Source organism: Manihot esculenta, chromosome 6 (assembly GCF_001659605.2).
Source record: "Manihot esculenta cultivar AM560-2 chromosome 6, M.esculenta_v8, whole genome shotgun sequence".
Taxonomy (NCBI): Eukaryota; Viridiplantae; Streptophyta; class Magnoliopsida; order Malpighiales; family Euphorbiaceae; genus Manihot; species Manihot esculenta.
This window is the reverse complement of record NC_035166.2, coordinates 6,347,123-6,364,886: the sequence shown is the minus strand read 5'-3', so window position 1 is coordinate 6,364,886 and position 17,764 is coordinate 6,347,123. Positions and strand designations below refer to the sequence as shown.

The 17,764-nt window shown below is 33.4% G+C and overlaps 1 protein-coding gene across 4 annotated transcripts in view; it reads left to right on the top strand.

The window, feature by feature from the left end:
- The first annotated feature begins 4,391 nt into the window (after positions 1 to 4,391).
- LOC110618001 (ABC transporter D family member 1) overlaps positions 4,392 to 17,764 on the top strand; it is a 30,896-nt gene continuing 17,523 nt past the window's right edge. Inside the window, exons 1-11 of one of the 4 annotated variants that reach the window (XM_043957659.1) lie at positions 4,393 to 4,607; positions 4,693 to 4,781; positions 5,582 to 5,720; positions 7,895 to 8,168; positions 9,943 to 10,167; positions 10,658 to 10,855; positions 11,001 to 11,455; positions 12,295 to 12,430; positions 12,520 to 12,598; positions 17,008 to 17,246; positions 17,381 to 17,685. In XM_043957659.1, the coding sequence (XP_043813594.1) occupies positions 5,659 to 5,720; positions 7,895 to 8,168; positions 9,943 to 10,167; positions 10,658 to 10,855; positions 11,001 to 11,455; positions 12,295 to 12,430; positions 12,520 to 12,598; positions 17,008 to 17,246; positions 17,381 to 17,685 (1,973 nt within the window). In that variant the 5' untranslated portion in view covers positions 4,393 to 4,607; positions 4,693 to 4,781; positions 5,582 to 5,658. Of the gene's footprint in view, positions 4,782 to 5,581; positions 5,721 to 7,894; positions 8,169 to 9,942; positions 10,168 to 10,657; positions 10,856 to 11,000; positions 11,456 to 12,294; positions 12,431 to 12,519; positions 12,599 to 17,007; positions 17,247 to 17,380; positions 17,686 to 17,764 lie in introns of all 4 variants that reach the window. The other 3 variants (XM_043957661.1, XM_021760991.2, XM_043957660.1) reach the window with 3 other exon arrangements.

Below are 17,764 nucleotides of genomic sequence, written 5' to 3'. Positions count from 1 at the left end.
GGTGATGCACCAAGTGTTCTTATGGTTGAATAAATCAAGCAATTTCGGACTTAAAATCACTCAAACCAACAATATATTACCTTGCAATAAAAATCAATGGAGATCTTAAATAACAAAGCGATAATGTCCTTTAAGCATGAAATCACAAGAATATTGAATAAGAAAAAGATAAACAATGTAGTCCAAGTCTCTCAATCCACAATACAACTAAAGCTTCACTTGTTCTTCAACTAGAAAAGAGGTTTCAGCCTCTCATGGCTGAAACAAAAACCAAAAATAAAAGAAAAGAAGAAAGGTAGAAGAAGAGATGTGAATTTCGTAGGTGTCTCCCCAGGGGAGCTTCGGGACCCTGTAGAGGCTTCTTATGTGGCTTTTTATAGTTGAAAAGTGTTGCCCTAGGTCATACTTACTGCCCAAGAGGTATTTTCTGCCCAAGATGTGTCTGAAAAGGAAAGAATCGCGCTTTTCGGCTTCAGAAGGAAGGCTGCGCGAAAATGCACTGCTGAAGGAAGTTGGTGCGCGCGGTTTGCTCTCAAAAAGGGAAGGAGGCGCAGATTGTGCTTCCTAAATAAGTTTAGATGCTGACCTTGCTTCCTAATTAGTGTAGAGGCTGCCCAAGGTGCTGCCCATATGCAACTTGCTGCCCAAGTTGTTGCAAAAGAGGAAAGAATCGGACTGCAAGGCTTCAGAAGGAAGTTGGCGCGCAGATTGCCTTCAGAATAGGAAAGGAGCGTACCTTGTGCTTGAAAAGGAAGGAAGAGCGATCCAAGGCTGCCAATAGAGGAAGAAAAGTCGTGGCTTGATGTTCATAAGGAAATATGCATGTACTAAGGCTTTCAGAAGAGGAAGGATGCGCGGATCATGCTTCCAGAAGAGGTGGCGCGCGCATGGATTGGAAAAGAGGCAGGAGAATGCAGTCATTAATGTGCAGAAGTGGAAAGATATATGTCCAGTCTTTCCTTTTTAGGTGGAGCCTTCATTTGAATTTTAAACGCTGAACGCAGAAGAGGCAAGTGTGCCTTGATGAGACCTTGCTGCCTAAATTGGAAGATTTGATTGCTGCAGTACGTGCACATCTTTGAATAAGGAAAGAAAGATCTGCGATTCGAAATTCAAATAATTTCCTGACTGAGCTTTCCTTATTTGCTTTTGTCTCTGCACTTTCCTCATTTGAAGACTTTCCTTTTCTAAAAACCTGCCTTATTTGAAAACTTTCCTTTCTTAGCACATGTTCTAAATAAGGCAGGAAAGATTCTGCAGTTTGAATTTCGGACAGTTTGCTGACTGTGCTTTCTGACTCTTTCCTTATTTGGCACTTTCCATATATGAAGACTTTCCTTATTTGGAACTTTCCATATATGAAAACTTTCCTTTTCTGGAACTTTCCATATTTGGCACTTTTTGGCAGTTTTAAGAGCATTTTCTCCAGATTGTCTCTTTACACCTAATATCTGCAAAACATGATTAAAACCACAAAATTAGGTAGAAAAGGTGTAAATAAACATTAAGAACATCATGATAAAGTGGGCTAAAATATGCTCTGTCAGTTATGTATGTAAGAGAAAGACCAGTGAGGCCCATTCTACGCCCCTGGCACGATTGGACTATGTTGAGGACTATAGGTGACAATACCATCCTTATGTGATATGTTTGTGATGTGTTGCATTTCATGGAAGCATGAAATATTTTAATATATGTTTTCTCTATTCTGCTCACTGGGCTTTATAGCTCACCCCTCTCCCCTAATCCCAGATGTGCAGGTACAGGGTAGACCAGGAGGTTAGCCAGAGTATGAAGCAATGTTATGTAATAGTTAGATTGTGAACATGACAATTGTATTATGATGTAATGTAAAAGAGTTTTAATTCATGTTGTGAAATTTTGAATATTGAGGATAGAGTTGTGCTTGACCAATACAGATTGTTGATCCCACTTGTATGTACATGGTCTTTATGATATGAGATATGAGGTTATGTTTCAGCCAAGCTTATGTATGATGAGATACCCCATTGGAGCATTTGATGAGGGCTCCAGTGGAGGTTTATGATATGTTTATGTTTATGTTTATGTGCAGGTTGAGCTTGGTTGTTATATGAGAATGTTTACAGATTTATGAGTTTTGTTGATCATGTATGGGATTTACAGGTTTACAGGATATATGTCAGGCTTGCTACGGGTCCCGGCGGCCTTACGCCGATCTGGATCCTAGCGCCGGTAGCGGTCCGGATTTTCGGGCTGTTACAAGAGGATTGGGGAGGGGAGATAGTGGGATGGAGTGAATAGTGTTTGGTTGAGTTTTTTTACTTAAAGGGTAGTCAATTAAGGAAGGGTGAGGATTGGAATGAGGAGAAGAAGAAGAAGATTGGAGAGGGGAGGTAGTGGGATGAGGAGAAGAAGAAGAAGGAGAGCTGCCGCAACTAAAAAAAAGAAGAAAAGGACGAGGAGAAGAAGAAAGAGAGGTTTGGGGAAGGGAGGTAGTGGGATGGAGCGAAGAGTGTTTGATTTGATTTTTTTATTTAAAGGGCAGTTTAATCATTTTTATTAAAATAAATGGAATGTTAACTGAAAATTTGACGGTAGAGACTATTTTGCAGTTTTTTTAAACGTGAAAGATTAAATTGTAGGTTTTTAAAAATACAGGGACTAAAGTAAATATTTTATTAAACTAGAGGGACTAAATTATAGTTTACCTAAATTTTTAATAAATTTATAGGGTATTTTTGCACAGCATTTTGATTTTAAATTTTATAAAAAAATTTATATTCTTTTTATTTTTATTATAATTTTAATAACCGTAAAAAGTTAGAATAGTATTAAATTAAATTTGTATACTAAATTTGTAAGAGCGTATATTTTTTAACTATAAAAATTTTGTTTTTTATTTTTATTAATAAAATTAATAACAAGTACACGTAAATGGGTGTTGTATTTAATAAATCGGCATTGAAATTATTAAAATAAAATAAGATTTTGAAAATAAAAATTCTTAAATCATTAATTTGACAGAAAAAAGGGGCACTGTATGTTTGAAATTTTTTAAAAACCCAAAATTTATTTGAAGAAAATGATGAGGAGAACTCAAACTTATATCCACTAGATTAGTTATTCGTACCTTTTCATCAAATTATACTTAATTAATTTTATATAAATATCAATATAATATTTAATTAATGATTATTAAATTCACTTTTTTATAAAATGAACTAAAATCTTCTTAACAAAATAATTTGGTATGTGAAAAAAAATTAGTATAGTAAAATTTGAAACTCTCGAAAACCTAAATTTTGTAAATTATAATGAATGTGTTATTAACGTTGATTAAATTTTTGTTTCAGTAATATAGAAAATTATATAACATTATATTTAAAAAGGATGTAATATTTATATAGAAATATGTTATCATGAAATTAATACTAAATAATAATATTTAATAAATATTTAATCTCTGTTTATTTATAAAAAATAAATTGTAAACGGAGAATATAAATCATAATTTAAAAGATATTTATCTTAATTTATATGTTGTAAACTCTAAAAATAACTTTAATTAGTTCGTTTATAATATTTTCTAAATTTATAAAATCAGATTGAAAAAAAATTTAGATGAATCAATTTTTTATTTTGATATACATACGTTGGATTAATTAAATAAATTATTATATTATCCTATTTAATATAATTTTAATAATTTTAATAATAAATATCCTTATAAATTACACAGTACCAAATATACCAATTGCTTATGACTCATATTTTAGTTAAATATATAATCATTTAAAATTTTAAGAATTCGTTGAAAAATAATTTATATTTTAAAAAATTTTGTGGAAATTTTTTTAACAAAAATAACTATTTTTTATTATTTAATTTTAATTTAAAAATAAAATTTATTAATAAATTTATATATAAAAGTGTTATTAAAATTTTTAAAATAAAAAAATTATTTTTTTAAAGAAAAAATTATTTTTCTAATAATTTAATTTTTTATTAACTAATTTTTTAAATATTTTAAACTTAAAATATTTAGAAAATATTTTCATAAAAATTATTTTTTATAAAACAAATGAGGCTAAATTAATTTTTATAAATCAAACCAAATGCCCTCTTCCATAGGATTTCAAGTTTCCTTAGGTTTCTCAAAACGAACAGTTGCGAATGAAGGCTGGGGATTTCTTAATTTCCAACAAATTTTCCCAGCAATCAAACACAGCTTTCAAAAAATTTCCAGCATGCTCTGGTTTTCAATCTGAAGTAGGAGAATGCTTTGTGTACTCCAAAATATTTTTAGAAATATGAGTTAAGGATATATTATAAAGGGATAAATTCTGGTCCGGTAAAGGGATAAATTAGTCTTTTAGATTTTTAAGTATATATGAGGATGTGCGGACAGCCAAAATGGCTGTGGCAATAGTCATCCTAAACATACTTTTCCCTTTATATTCCAGGAAAATTGATCCTCGCCCACTTCATGAATCATCAATCACCAACATCAATCATCATCATCTCTTTTCAGTCTTAGCTGCAAAAGGAAATTGTCCTGTTTACCTTCTCTCCATTAGACTTGGGAATTGATTTCAATTTTGTCTTTCTACAAAATTTTAAGAGCGGTAGGTAGCAAAAATCAAATTCTTCTAGGGTTTCGATTTTATTGGATTGAATCTACTCTTCATGAATCGGTTGAAGCTATTATAGTGCACTGGAGGAGATTGGGACAGAGAGGCAGACAAATGAATGTCGTTTCCAGTGAGATGCCATTTTGCTTATCGTTAGCTAACCTTGAGGTGTGCTACAGCTTACTAGCGATTGTTTGTTTTGAATTGAAATCGTTTTAGCTTGGGTCGTTTTTGTTGATTGAATACGTGTTATCATTTGCTGTTATTTTCAGTCAGCTGTAGTGCACGAAGATTTGGTATAGGCTTAGTTAGCGAGAAAAACGAATTAAGAAAAAAGCATGTGAAGATGGAAGTTCGTGTTTGAGGTTGATGCATTAGGTTCTTTTAGGGAACTTTTGAGAGACTTATCTGGAAAGCAAAATGTCTTTCCAGCTCTTAACGACTTGCGCCTAATAATTTTCTCTTCACTAGTTTCTCTGATTTTTTATCAACAAATTTCTGCTAACTGTATTAGTTTTTCATGGAAAATTAGGCTTCAAGAGAAGCGAGTTACAATAGGATGAGAGCAGAACTTTAAGGTAAAGGCAATGGTGTTAACTAGGCCCTTCGGTAACACCCCTTTTATAAGATATCGTTGTCAATGTACTGGAAAATCTTCCTCTCGCCAGGCTGACTTTCTTTTATTGATGTTTCTACTCATTCGTGAGGAACCTATTGTGAAATGTTGATGAGGACTCATTGTAGGACTCAATTTCTGGTTGTTTCTATTAATAAAATCCCTGCCCTGTATAAGGAAAGGCAATATCCAGAATGAAGTTACATCATAACTGAAATTCAAAAATACATGAAACCCATTACTCAAATTTGAAAATTAAATAACAAAAAGATGATCCAGATTATTTGAGATAAAGATGTTGCTCCCTTTGATCTCTGTACATTGCAATTTTTTTGATTCATGTGCATTGCAGTTCTGTTTCCTTTTAAATCGAGAAGGTGGTATTCCAGCTGCTGATATCTGTTGTTAGGGGAAGGTTTATTTACTGCCATGCCTTCTCTGCAATTGTTGCAACTAACTGAGCATGGTCGAAGCCTCTTGGCTTCAAGAAGGTATTAACTTTTCTTCTATGTTTGTTTTGGTCATAATTGGAAGAAAAAGTTGTATTCATAGAATGTTGCTTTTTGTCAACTTGAATGTTCTCCCACAATATTAGGTACATATAGCATAATTTGGCTGTTAAAAGCCAATGAATTGGTCCTCAACAATTGCTATTATTCATCGGTATTTCATGTGAAATTTATGAAATGAATGCTTCTGCCATCTCTCATTTTGTCTACAATCATTTATATTTCATTGTGCTTATCTCTGCTAGCAAAATGACACAGGAGATGAACTAATGATGTAACCTAAGGCTTCTAAGCAAGTAGATGATAATTATGGAAAGGGGAGGGGGTGATTTATCATGAGATGCCCAGTGGATGGGTGTGATCTATAAAAATTACAAATAATCCATACTGTTCTTTCGATGAGATTATGGGGAAGCAATTTTGTCTACTTACATCCCATAACAAATGGAAGTTACCATATGTGGATAGTCTTATGTGTTTAGAATGTTGTATGGTGGCAATCTGCATTTGAATCTGTTTCCTTGAAGTTGTTAGATATTCATTAGTGAGCAGCTTCTCTTTTTTTATTATTATTATTTTATTTCTAAGTAAAAGAAGGAAAAATATGAGAGTGAAGGAGATCTCAAACCAGTTTTACTTTCTAACATGGGCTTTTGGAGATCACACTGTGTCTCTTGTTAGCAATGTAGGAACCTGATGTTATGGCATTGTTGGTTGACTCATTAGTAAATTACATTTGTCCTGGTAAAGGAGATATTTTAATACCATGACTTGCATTGTCCCCCCTCTCTTCCCCTTCTCCCTTCATCGAAATACAATGAAATGTTCTTGGTCCTCTTATTTTGCCTTGTAGTTTTGGCTTTGAAAAGGAAAGACAAATTATTGAGCCATTCTTTAGTTGCTTTAGTTAATATGAGCAATAATAGAATGGGGGGAATCCCTTCATTATCTGAAAAAAAAAAGATTTATCATATTTGTCTATTTTATGTCAAATTAAATTGGTGCAAATTCGATCCTCATTTTGGTCAATTGGCTGTGGAAACTTTTACTCGAGGGGTGCTCCTGACAAGGTTGCGAGGTTTTTAATATGTTTAGGCACAACTTGGTTCACTGTTTTACTTTTTCAGAAGTGCTTTGTGATGATGTTATAATTTGTGAAAAAAGAAAATTTAATGGTGAGAAAGGATAACTGGTAAATCTATGAATTTTAGTTCACACAAGGACCAAAAAGGGAAAGTAAATTTTGTTCGAGTGTCTAGCCTATTTATTAGAATTTAGATTCTAACTATACGTGGACAAGTTTATTTAAATAAGAGTCCTAGGAACCCTGAAATATGGGGAAATAAAACCTAAACATTACTCAAAATAATAGTATATTTATAATAGGTTTATAGGAACCCTGCGTCAACTACAGGCACCTCACCGTCATTGTTGGCTTATTTACACACTTTTACTACCCAAATAAGTATCCATATGGATGCTGTGGCCGTCATCGTCCTCCGCCTCCAAATTTGTTGCCGTTCATCACAACACCAGCTTGACAATCTTTTATTGCTACTCAACATTGTCATCTCACTATGACCATTACTATTATATTTTAGGGAATAATTAATTCAATACACTATCTGATTTAAGTGCAACATGTTAAGTAACAGAAGGTAGTAGAAAGCAATGATGAAAGGCTGTTAGGTGTTTCCCTTTTGAATAAATTATAAAACTTGAAATAATAGAGAACGTGAAGAAGAATACTTCTAATGCAAGTAAGCAGACCCTCCTTTTTATTAATTTGCAAACTTCTGTTATTTTTGATGTTACATTTCTTAATTTAAAAGAAAAATATCAATATTTTTGTGATTTTCATTATCATTCATCTGTTATCGATTTGGTTGGCAATTTCTTTTAAAGAATGAATAATAGAATTGTTGCTTGTAGTCCTTCCTATTTGGTTGTGCCTGTGGAGATGATTTTCTATTTTATTCCCCTTTGTTTTTTTTTTTTAAATTTTTTTATTATAACTTTAGCTGCTCTACTAGATAACATTATGGTAGAGAATCATTTATTTACTATTATATGCTGCATGCAACTTTCAAAACACAATCTGAGTCGTCTATTTCATGGATGAACTAAGATTATTTTTTTTTCTGTTATCTAAACAGGAAATCTCTACTGCTTGCTGCCGGTATCTTGGTGGTTGGTGGGACTACTGCATATGTGAAGTCACGGAACAGCTCTAAAAAGTTTGATTCTTTTGGTCATTACAATGGGCTTAGAGAAGATAATGACGATTCGGACGAGCGGGTTACGAAAGAAGTTAAGAAAACTATTAAAAAGAAAGGAAGTTTGAAATCACTCCATGTTCTAGCTTCTGTTCTTTTGTCTGAGATGGGCAAAAGGGGAACAAGCGACCTTTTTGCTATGATAGCCATAGCAGTAAGTCTTTGTTACATGTTAACTCAAATATTCTTGTTTTCATCATCTATTCTTCTAAGCTTTTCTGGTAGTACATAAACAATTTATGCTCAAATATGCAAATAATGGTTTAATTTTCTTATTCTTCACCTATAGTTTTTTAAAGTTTTCCCCCTTTTTTGTTTGAGGGAGAGTTTTGAGACTCCTTTTGGTAGTTCCTTAGAAGTATCGGGCCCATTTTTCGTTGCCTAGGTTACACCTTCGGAGTACCCCAGAAGGGAACTTTTCTCTACTTATTGCAAAGAAGTTATACAACTGTAAATATGTTTTCTGGCTCTGTCCAGTATCAGGAGTCAGTTGACTCCTGTAAATTCAAGTTTACAATAGAAAACCCACTTGGTTCAACTTTACTGTAGTTGATTGCAGCAACAAATATCTTACAAGTTCCAAAGATATCTAGCTTCTGTAGGATATTATGATTTGAAGCATTGTACTACTGGCAAGAAATACGTAAAATAATACTGGTTGTGTATCCAGCATTCATATTGTGTTGTGATGCTACATTGAGGGATAAAAATGACCTGACATCACTGTAAATGCTAGCTGGTGATCAGATGCACGAAGCACTGGTCGGTTGTGTATCTCGTGCGGACAATGCAGTGCATTAGCTCTCAAAGGCTCTCTTATTCTTATATCCAATGTAATTGATTTCAACTAAGAGTAAAGTTATTTAGTACATTTTGATATATAGGTTAGGGGTAAAAAAATGACCTAATATCAAAACTGAATATAGAAGATGGTCAAAAGATGAGGTGAACCAGTAGCAATATTTGTGTTGATGTGATTCCCAGTAACATTTTTCCATGGATTCTCATAGCTGAAGAGGGGTTAAAGAGTCTTGATTACTTCTTCCCTTTGGTTGAAGAGGCATAAGAATTCTTAGGTTTATAAATTTTAATTTTCTCTTTATGGCCCTTCAATATTCTGAGATTTCATGGCTTTTTTTTACTACATAAGCAATGTGTTGCATGTTATTTGCAAACAGTTTTTGGCATCCTACTGCATAAGCCATTAATACATTTTTAATCTCAAAAAGAAATACGTAACTTTCTGAGGACGGTTGGAAAATAAACCTAATAAGCCCGTTGCACCTTTACTTTCTTCAGTTTTGCTGCTAAGCTGTTATAAATTCTATTACTGCATCAGATTTTTTTATCCATAATATGGTGAGTTGATGGACTTCTTGTCTGCAGGCCCTTTGAGGTACGACAATCCATTGCAGCCTTGGCTCTCTATTGTCACATTTAACAACTTAATGATTGGTTGAGCAAACTTAATTGATAATAGCACAACTTTGATTGTTTTAGTCATATCTTTGCTGAGAAAGACATGACAATTTCTTTTTGGTTAATAGAATGATCAGCCCATCCTTGCACCTCTGCAGATGGAAACCATTATATTAATGATATTTGCTGCACTTTTTTCTTGAAACAAATAAAATAATCAAATAAGTGAACTATTTGAAATTTGGGTGCTCTTACTTGGGAACTAGAGTTTATGAAACAACAAACTTAACACAACAGAAATAGGTTGTGTACCAAGGAGTTGGTTGACCTTAGCGATGACAAGTGCTGTTTTAAATGGATTTTTCATACCTGCAAAGCGAGTATCAGCAATTGTAACTAATGCAAAGGATTAGTTTATTATATGAGAACCAACATTATCCTCTGTCTTCGAATTGTTTATTGATTTATTCATTACTTGATTAGAAATGTGCTTTTCCACTGTTTTGCAGGTGATGAGAACTGCTTTGAGCAATAGATTAGCAAAAGTACAGGGGTTTCTATTCCGTGCTGCCTTCCTTCGACGCGTGCCATTATTTTTCAGGCTGATATCTGAAAATATCCTATTATGTTTTCTCCTATCCACTATTCATTCTACTTCAAAGTATGTAACTGGGACATTAAGTCTGTGTTTCAGAAGAATATTGACTAAACGTATCCATTCACATTATTTTGAGGTAATTATGATACATTTATATTTGATGGGAAATAAACATTCCTGATTTTTTTATTATTAGTATTCGAATTCAATTCATTTGGATTTCATCACATGAATCCTGTTCCCATTATTTGTGACTGACTGCGAATGTGGCTGCAACTGCGATTTAAATTCATAGTGTGCATGTGTCAAAACATACACGTGTTTTGGTGGAGATATGGCATGTGTAGATCCTATCTTTGTGAACTACGCTGGAACTTGGAAATCAATACAGAATATATGACCTGTATCTCCATGCTTTAGTTTAGAATATGCTGCTTTTGCTTTATCATTGCAGAACATATGATCTTTGTCTCCATGCTTTACTGTAGATGCAGCTTTTTTACTTTGTTGGCAATTTTGTATAGGAAAAAGCTATTTTCTCTTGAAAAATGAATGCATTTATGGCTTTATTCAGTGCTTGCTTCGTTTTGTCTGAGCAATTATTCATACTTTTATTGGGGTTTCAGAACATGGCTTACTATAAGATATCACATGTTGATGGTCGGATTACTAATCCTGAACAACGAATTGCAAGTGATGTGCCAAGATTTTGTTCAGAGTTGAGTGAACTGGTACAGGAAGACCTGACAGCAGTTACTGATGGCCTTCTCTATACTTGGCGCCTGTGCTCTTATGCTAGCCCAAAATATATTTTTTGGATATTGGTATTTTTTTATCTGAATTCTTGATATTCTTTATGGTATTTTATACTTTTGAATGGCTTCTGATGGGCTTTGAGCTTAATATGATGAAATTGGTCTCTTAAAAATTTTCCACTTGATAGTTGACACATGATGTTAATGTTCTCAGGCCTATGTGTTGGGAGCAGGGACCATGATTAGAAACTTTTCTCCTGCTTTTGGGAAACTGATGTCAAAAGAACAACAGTTGGAAGGTGAATATCGGCAGCTTCATTCACGTTTAAGGACCCATGCTGAAAGTATAGCATTCTATGGTGGAGAACGTAGAGAGGAATCACATATTCAGCAGAAATTTAAGGATCTTGTAAGACACATGAGAATTGTTCTTCATGACCATTGGTGGTTTGGCATGATTCAAGATTTTTTGGTGAAGTATCTTGGTGCTACAGTCGCAGTTGTATTGATTATAGAGCCCTTTTTTGCTGGCAATCTTAGACCTGATGCCTCTACTTTGGGAAGGGCAACAATGTTAAGCAACTTAAGATATCACACCAGTGTTATTATATCACTATTTCAGTCCTTGGGAACTCTTTCTATAAGTTCAAGACGACTCAATCGTCTCAGGTGGTTAACAATATATTCTTGGCATCCTAGCCTCGAAGGAGGCCTTATTTGTTTGTTCACCTTCTCAATATCAGCAGTTTTTTCCCTTTGCCCCCGGTCCCCTCCCTCCATAAAACTGCTCTTGCTTCCTGACGTGGAACCTTCTTCTATCAGGGATTTTAGGAAGAAATTGAGGAAATTTAATTGGGAAGTAATATTTAATTATATAGTTGTTTAGAATTTCCTTGTTAATGTTGCTTGGATATACTTAGATAACATTGATTTACTATTTTGTTTATTTTGAGATTCCTAGTATTAGTCTACAAGTACCTATGTAGTTATTAACTCTACCCAATTTCTTCTGAAAGAAGTTAGAACTAAATTATGTGGTAGAAGAAGGTTCCACATTGATTTAGGAAATTTAATTAGAAAGTAATGTTTATTTAATTAGTCAGTGGTTTGATATTCCTAGTTAGCAGTGGTTTAGTATTTTCTTGCTTCGGGATTCCTAATTCCTAGTAGTAGTCTACAAATACCTATGCAATTCAGGTCTTTTGGAGTTATTGTTATAAAAAATTGAGGATTGATAGAGTTTTGTAAGTTTTGTTTATTTCCCTTTGAGTGTTCTATACTTCTATTTGTTCTACATCACATCCATGTTCCACTTTTCTCCAATGAAAATAATTTATGGAATGAAGTGAGAAAATTATTTTTGGAGAGAAAAAGAGAGGAAGAGTGCAAAAGAACAAATAAAAGATTATTATTTTACTGATTAGTAGGGAACTTGATTGATTTGTCCTTGGGCATGCTTTACACATGGTTCTGGTTATCCTCTAAGCCTAATATTTGTGTTATTGCAGTGGTTATGCTGATCGCATTCATGAGTTAATAGTAATATCAAGAGAGCTAAACTGTGAAGATAAAACATCTCTACAAAGAAGTGGAAGTAGGAACTACTTCAGTGAAGCTGATTATGTGGAGTTTTCTAAGGTCAAGGTACTCGAAAGTCAAAACTTAAGGAGTTCATTTCTTCATGTTGTTATTATTACACATTTTGTGTTGCTTATAGCAGTAATGCCTTCTAGGTTGTTACCCCAACTCGTAATGTTTTGGTGGAAGATCTGACTCTTAAAGTTGAATCAGGATCTAATCTGTTAATTACAGGTATTTGTTCAACTTACAAATTAAAATATCTCCATTTTTCAATTGTATTCTATCAGTTATCTTTTCTTGCCATTTCAGTATGGTTCTTCACAACTTTTTTAAAGTTTTTTTTTTTTTTTTTTTTTTTTTTTTTTTTTTTCTATTAACACGCATATCTTATGTGAAACTAGGGTACTTCTTTCCCAAATTTTTAACCTTTTTTTTTTGTAATATGCATACCTATTAATGGCCATCCCACAGGAGCTTTTTATCGTCAATCCCTTGTTGATGTCAAGTACTGGATTAGGACAAACATTTAATATTTGATCAGCTTATCTTTGCGATCCCAATAGAAAAATGCTGGCCAATATTGGATTGTGCTTAACGGGATGGTGAATTTGGGATTCATGGATGTGTTGTTTGTAATTTTCCTCTGATGCACATCATTACATAGTGAGAAGTAATGGGCTTGTTTGCAGAGCATGATATGAAGGGGAATTACCGTTTGGCTCTTTCTTTCCATCTTTTTCATTTTCCTTTTGTTCTTTTTATGTGTATTTAGAACTGTTTACTCCACTTTTGGAAAACCCAACTCTTACTTGGTCTTTTTTTAAAAAGTATGCGAGTGGGTCTTCTTATAAATTCTTATTTAGTTTGCTGATTGTATTTTAAATGAAAAGGGCTACCAGCCCTTTTTTTAAAAAAAGAAAAAATTGTGCCTACAAAGTTGTTTTAGAAATTTTAAGCTCTTCCATCTAGAAACTACATGACCATTTTGGTTAAATTCTCTCCCAAGTTAACCTCATTTTACTTTCTAAAGGTCAAAGTCAACATTGTCTAGACATAAGAAGTAATATCCAAAGCTGCTTTAATTTTATTTTCATTATGATAAATATATTTATTGTCATTTAAAATTTTATTTTAAGTTCTAATTATTTTTCATTGTAAAATTTTATTATTTTAAAATATCAGATTATTTGTTAAAAAGTTTTATTATATCAAAAATTTGATTATATTGTTATTTTTATATTTTAATTTAATTGTGAATTTTAATGTTCTACTGTTCTTAATATAGTTATTTGATATCAGGGGAAAAGTACAAAAAGAATACCCTGTGGTTTCATCGATTTTTCACTTTAGGGTTTGCGGTTTTTATAATAAAATGGTAGCATGTGATATTGCGACATTGGCAACGGTGGCAAGTAAAATGTAATTTTTAATTTAGAAAAATAAAAAGAAATAAAAAGAAAAAAATTGGGTACTGTTATCTGATTTTATTTTTCTTCTCTTGTTTTAAGTTCTTTTTTATTTTCTTAATTAAACATATTTTGCTTCCCATGTCAACGTTTTCTGATGCTGTTTGCTAATGGTGCGATACCATGAGGTACCATTATGTTACAAATTGAACCATAGACTTAGAAGTGAAAATAAACGAAACCATAGGATACTTTTTTGTACTTTTTCATTGATATTAATATATATCGAAGAAACCTGGTTCAACTGCCAGCTAAACTTTTAATCTGGCACCCTCTATTTCTTCCAGTTTGAAGAGTGGCTTGGGGTTTGAAAACCTTGGCTAATATATGTTGGACTATGAGATTGAGTAATTTAGTTATGTTGAAAAAATTTGTAGAGGTTGTGGACATAGTCCAATATTCCCATACTGTCACATTTTGACATTAACAATTGAAAATTCTCATTCCATTTTGGATATGAAGAGTCACAGGTGAGGGGAATTTTGTCAAGATTTTTATTAAGACAAGCTATGGGTAAGAGCAGTTCATAAAGCCTGGTTCTTTTCAAAGCATGTGGGGACTCTACTTTTCCCTCATTTAAATGTGTGCTAGCTTGGAATCGCTTCCTAATATGCTGAAAGAAAATAAATTGCTACAGAAAAATGAAAAAACAAAAGGTGTAAATGCTCATGCTCTCTGACTTTATCTTGATGATCCGGGGAAAGGGAAAGTATCATAGATTTCATTTCACTGTGTGGTTTCTCTAGCATTGCTTTCAATTTTATATGCCACAAATTGCTTTAATGGAATTTTCAGTTTTGTATCAGCTTGGAGTTGGAATTTAACAGAGGAACTAGATGGTAGTATAAAAAAGCCAATAGGTCTTAAAAAGCCCAACGTTTACGTGTTTTTGCGTTTTAATCATAATATTTCAATTTTGGCAAATTAGGCCAAGATTGAAACTTTTGGAAATATTTTATCCTAATTTAAAATCCTATTTGGGGAGTGTGTCGTTGCTGAGGTGGCTTACCACGTGATATTTTTAAATATTAAAAGTGGGTTCCCTTTGTACACGTAAACAACTATGGTTACTTTTTAACCATAGCTCTTAGTTAACGTGGTTAGATTAGTAAAATAATTGTGGTTAAAAAACTAAATTAAGTTGAAATTAAAAAGAAATCCTAAAAGCATCCCATCTAAACTATCTAAATTCACTTTTATTCCTCTCTGTTCTACCATCTAAACCACAACCATGGCTTCTCTTCTGGCTAATAATATTTCTAGCTTTTCTCTCTAGCCCATCTCTGATTCAGCTAAATCATCCAAACCCTTTTCCTTTGCTTCCCAACATCCCAGAGCTCCTAGACTGACAAATCTAGTCAAGATCCGAGCTGATGTCGCTGATGTCGGCTTTGAATCCATGACCATAGACACAAATTTAGGTAATAGAGCTTCGACTTCAACTTTTAGTTCTAATGATAAAATTCGGGAAATTCTTCATAATTGGGATTGCGGCAAGAAATTTGGCTTTAATATGGATATTGACTCCTTTTCGAACCCTAAGGGCCTTTCAAAGGAAACAATCGCTTAAAGAAGAACTCCATTGGATGCTTGAGTTTAGATGCTTTCGAGAAATCCTTGAAAATGAAAGAGCCTAAATGGTCTGATAATATGTATCCACCAATTGATTTTCAAGATAGCTCCTCAAAAGAAACCCACTTTGAATAGTCTTGATGAGGCTGATCCCTAGATGAATTAGGGATTGTTTTAGGGTTTTTTTTTTTTATTTTCAACCTAATTTAATTTTTAACCACAATTATTTTATTAATCTAACTATGGTAACTAAGAGCTATGATTAAGAAGCAACTATGGTATTTGCAGTATAAAAAAAAAATTTAATTTTGGCCTAGTTTGCCGAAATTAAAAAGTTAGGATTAAATTGCAAAAACACGTAAACGATGGGGTTTTTTAAGACTAATTGACCTATAAAAAAATTTAGTATTTGCAGTATCTCTTCTAAGCAGTGTTTATGTTAACAATATATTTACAGTCCCCATTTGTTTTCATATCTATAGCAGTTGAGCAGGGACTTAAATCTTATATTTGTTGTGACAGTGTACGTTTGCCTATATGGCTTCATTTACTTGTGACGGTATACCTTTGCCTATATGGCTTCATTTACTTTACTAGGAAAAGTTTTCTTTGGTTTGTCATTGTTGATCTTCATGGACTTGAATGCAGATAATATCAATCACTGGCTGATGTATTTTTTGGTAAAAGCCAAGGGGTTATTGATATTATTGGTTTGCCAGTGCAAGGGTGCATGTTGCATTTTGAGATTGCCATCCTGAGACATTGCTTTATTGGGATTCTAACTGTAAAAACTGACTTAAATAACTTTTAAACTCATTTTTCACTTGGCCCAAAATGGTTAATCCAAGTTATGTAGTATCTTTTGTTCATTAATTATATATTCTTCTTAATTTTCCTTATCTATCGATGTGGGAAATAGAAGCAGCTGGCCGTCACACTCTTTCCCACTAAATTTGTGACGTCCCTATCATGATCGTTGAATCGGATACAATTGCTAAGTTCGGACTATGCACTCGGGTATTATGGTTCACTGGTGTCTCGGGCGGCTCCACCTCATCTTGCATGGTAGCTTTTTCCTCGCAAGTCCACTAGCTCTGCATAATTTTTCTGATGCAGAGTGGTTTTGATACCAATTGTAACAGTTCGGTCCAAACTGACCCAAATAATTTTTGGACTCATGTTCCACTTGATTGAAAATTGTTAACCCAAGTTATTTAGTTTTTGCTAGCTAATTATATATTCTTCTTAATTTTCCTAATCTATCGATGTGGGAAACGTTTGTTTCCCAAAGCAGCTGGCCATCACGCTAACTGATTGGCAACCTTTGTTTTTTGTTAAGCTCCTGGTGTCAACGTTGTATGAGTTTTAGTAATAAATGTAGCTTGGAGGCAATCTTGTGTTATTCATTTATTTTTTCTTTCTTGGTATCTTGTTTGCATAAGTAACTTGTATTACTTTCTTTTGATGTTTTCTGATGTTGTGCTTTATTTATAATTTAATGAAAATGCTTATTATGACTAGGTGTCAAAACATGTTTTATTTGCTCATTAGCTTTTTTGACATGCTTCTGTCTAAAATTTATGTGTTATATTTTCACTGAAGGTCCAAATGGTAGTGGTAAGAGTTCACTCTTCCGAGTTCTAGGTGGCCTCTGGCCTTTGGTGTCTGGCCATATTGTGAAACCTGGTGTTGGTTCTGATCTTAATAAGGAGATTTTCTATGTGCCACAAAGGCCATATACAGCTGTAGGCACACTTCGTGATCAGTTAATTTATCCTCTCACTGTGGACCAGGAGGTTGAACCACTAACACAGAGTGGAATGTTGGAGCTCTTGAAAAATGTATCTTGTCTTATCCCCTTTTTCCTTGGTCTTTTTCTGACAATGCATAGACTATTGCTTGTTTTTCCTGTAACATTAATACATTATTCCATTCAAATCATATAGTGCTGGAAATTTGGTTGTCCACTGTGTAGGTTGATCTTGAGTATCTGTTAGACCGTTATCCACCTGAGCAGGAGGTAAATTGGGGTGAGGAATTGTCTTTGGGAGAGCAACAAAGGTTAGGCATGGCCAGACTATTCTACCACAAGCCTAAATTTGCAATTCTAGATGAGTGCACCAGTGCAGTGACTACTGACATGGAGGAACGATTTTGTGCTAAAGTTAGAGCTATGGGAACTTCATGTATAACCATATCACACCGTCCAGCTCTAGTTGCGTTTCATGATGTTGTTCTGTCCTTGGATGGAGAAGGGGGCTGGCAAGTTAGTTACAAAAGGTCTCATTTTTAGTTTGTCAAATTTTTATTTTATTTTCTATATATGTTTGAAGGGAAGATGGGAATGTGTGTACTAAAC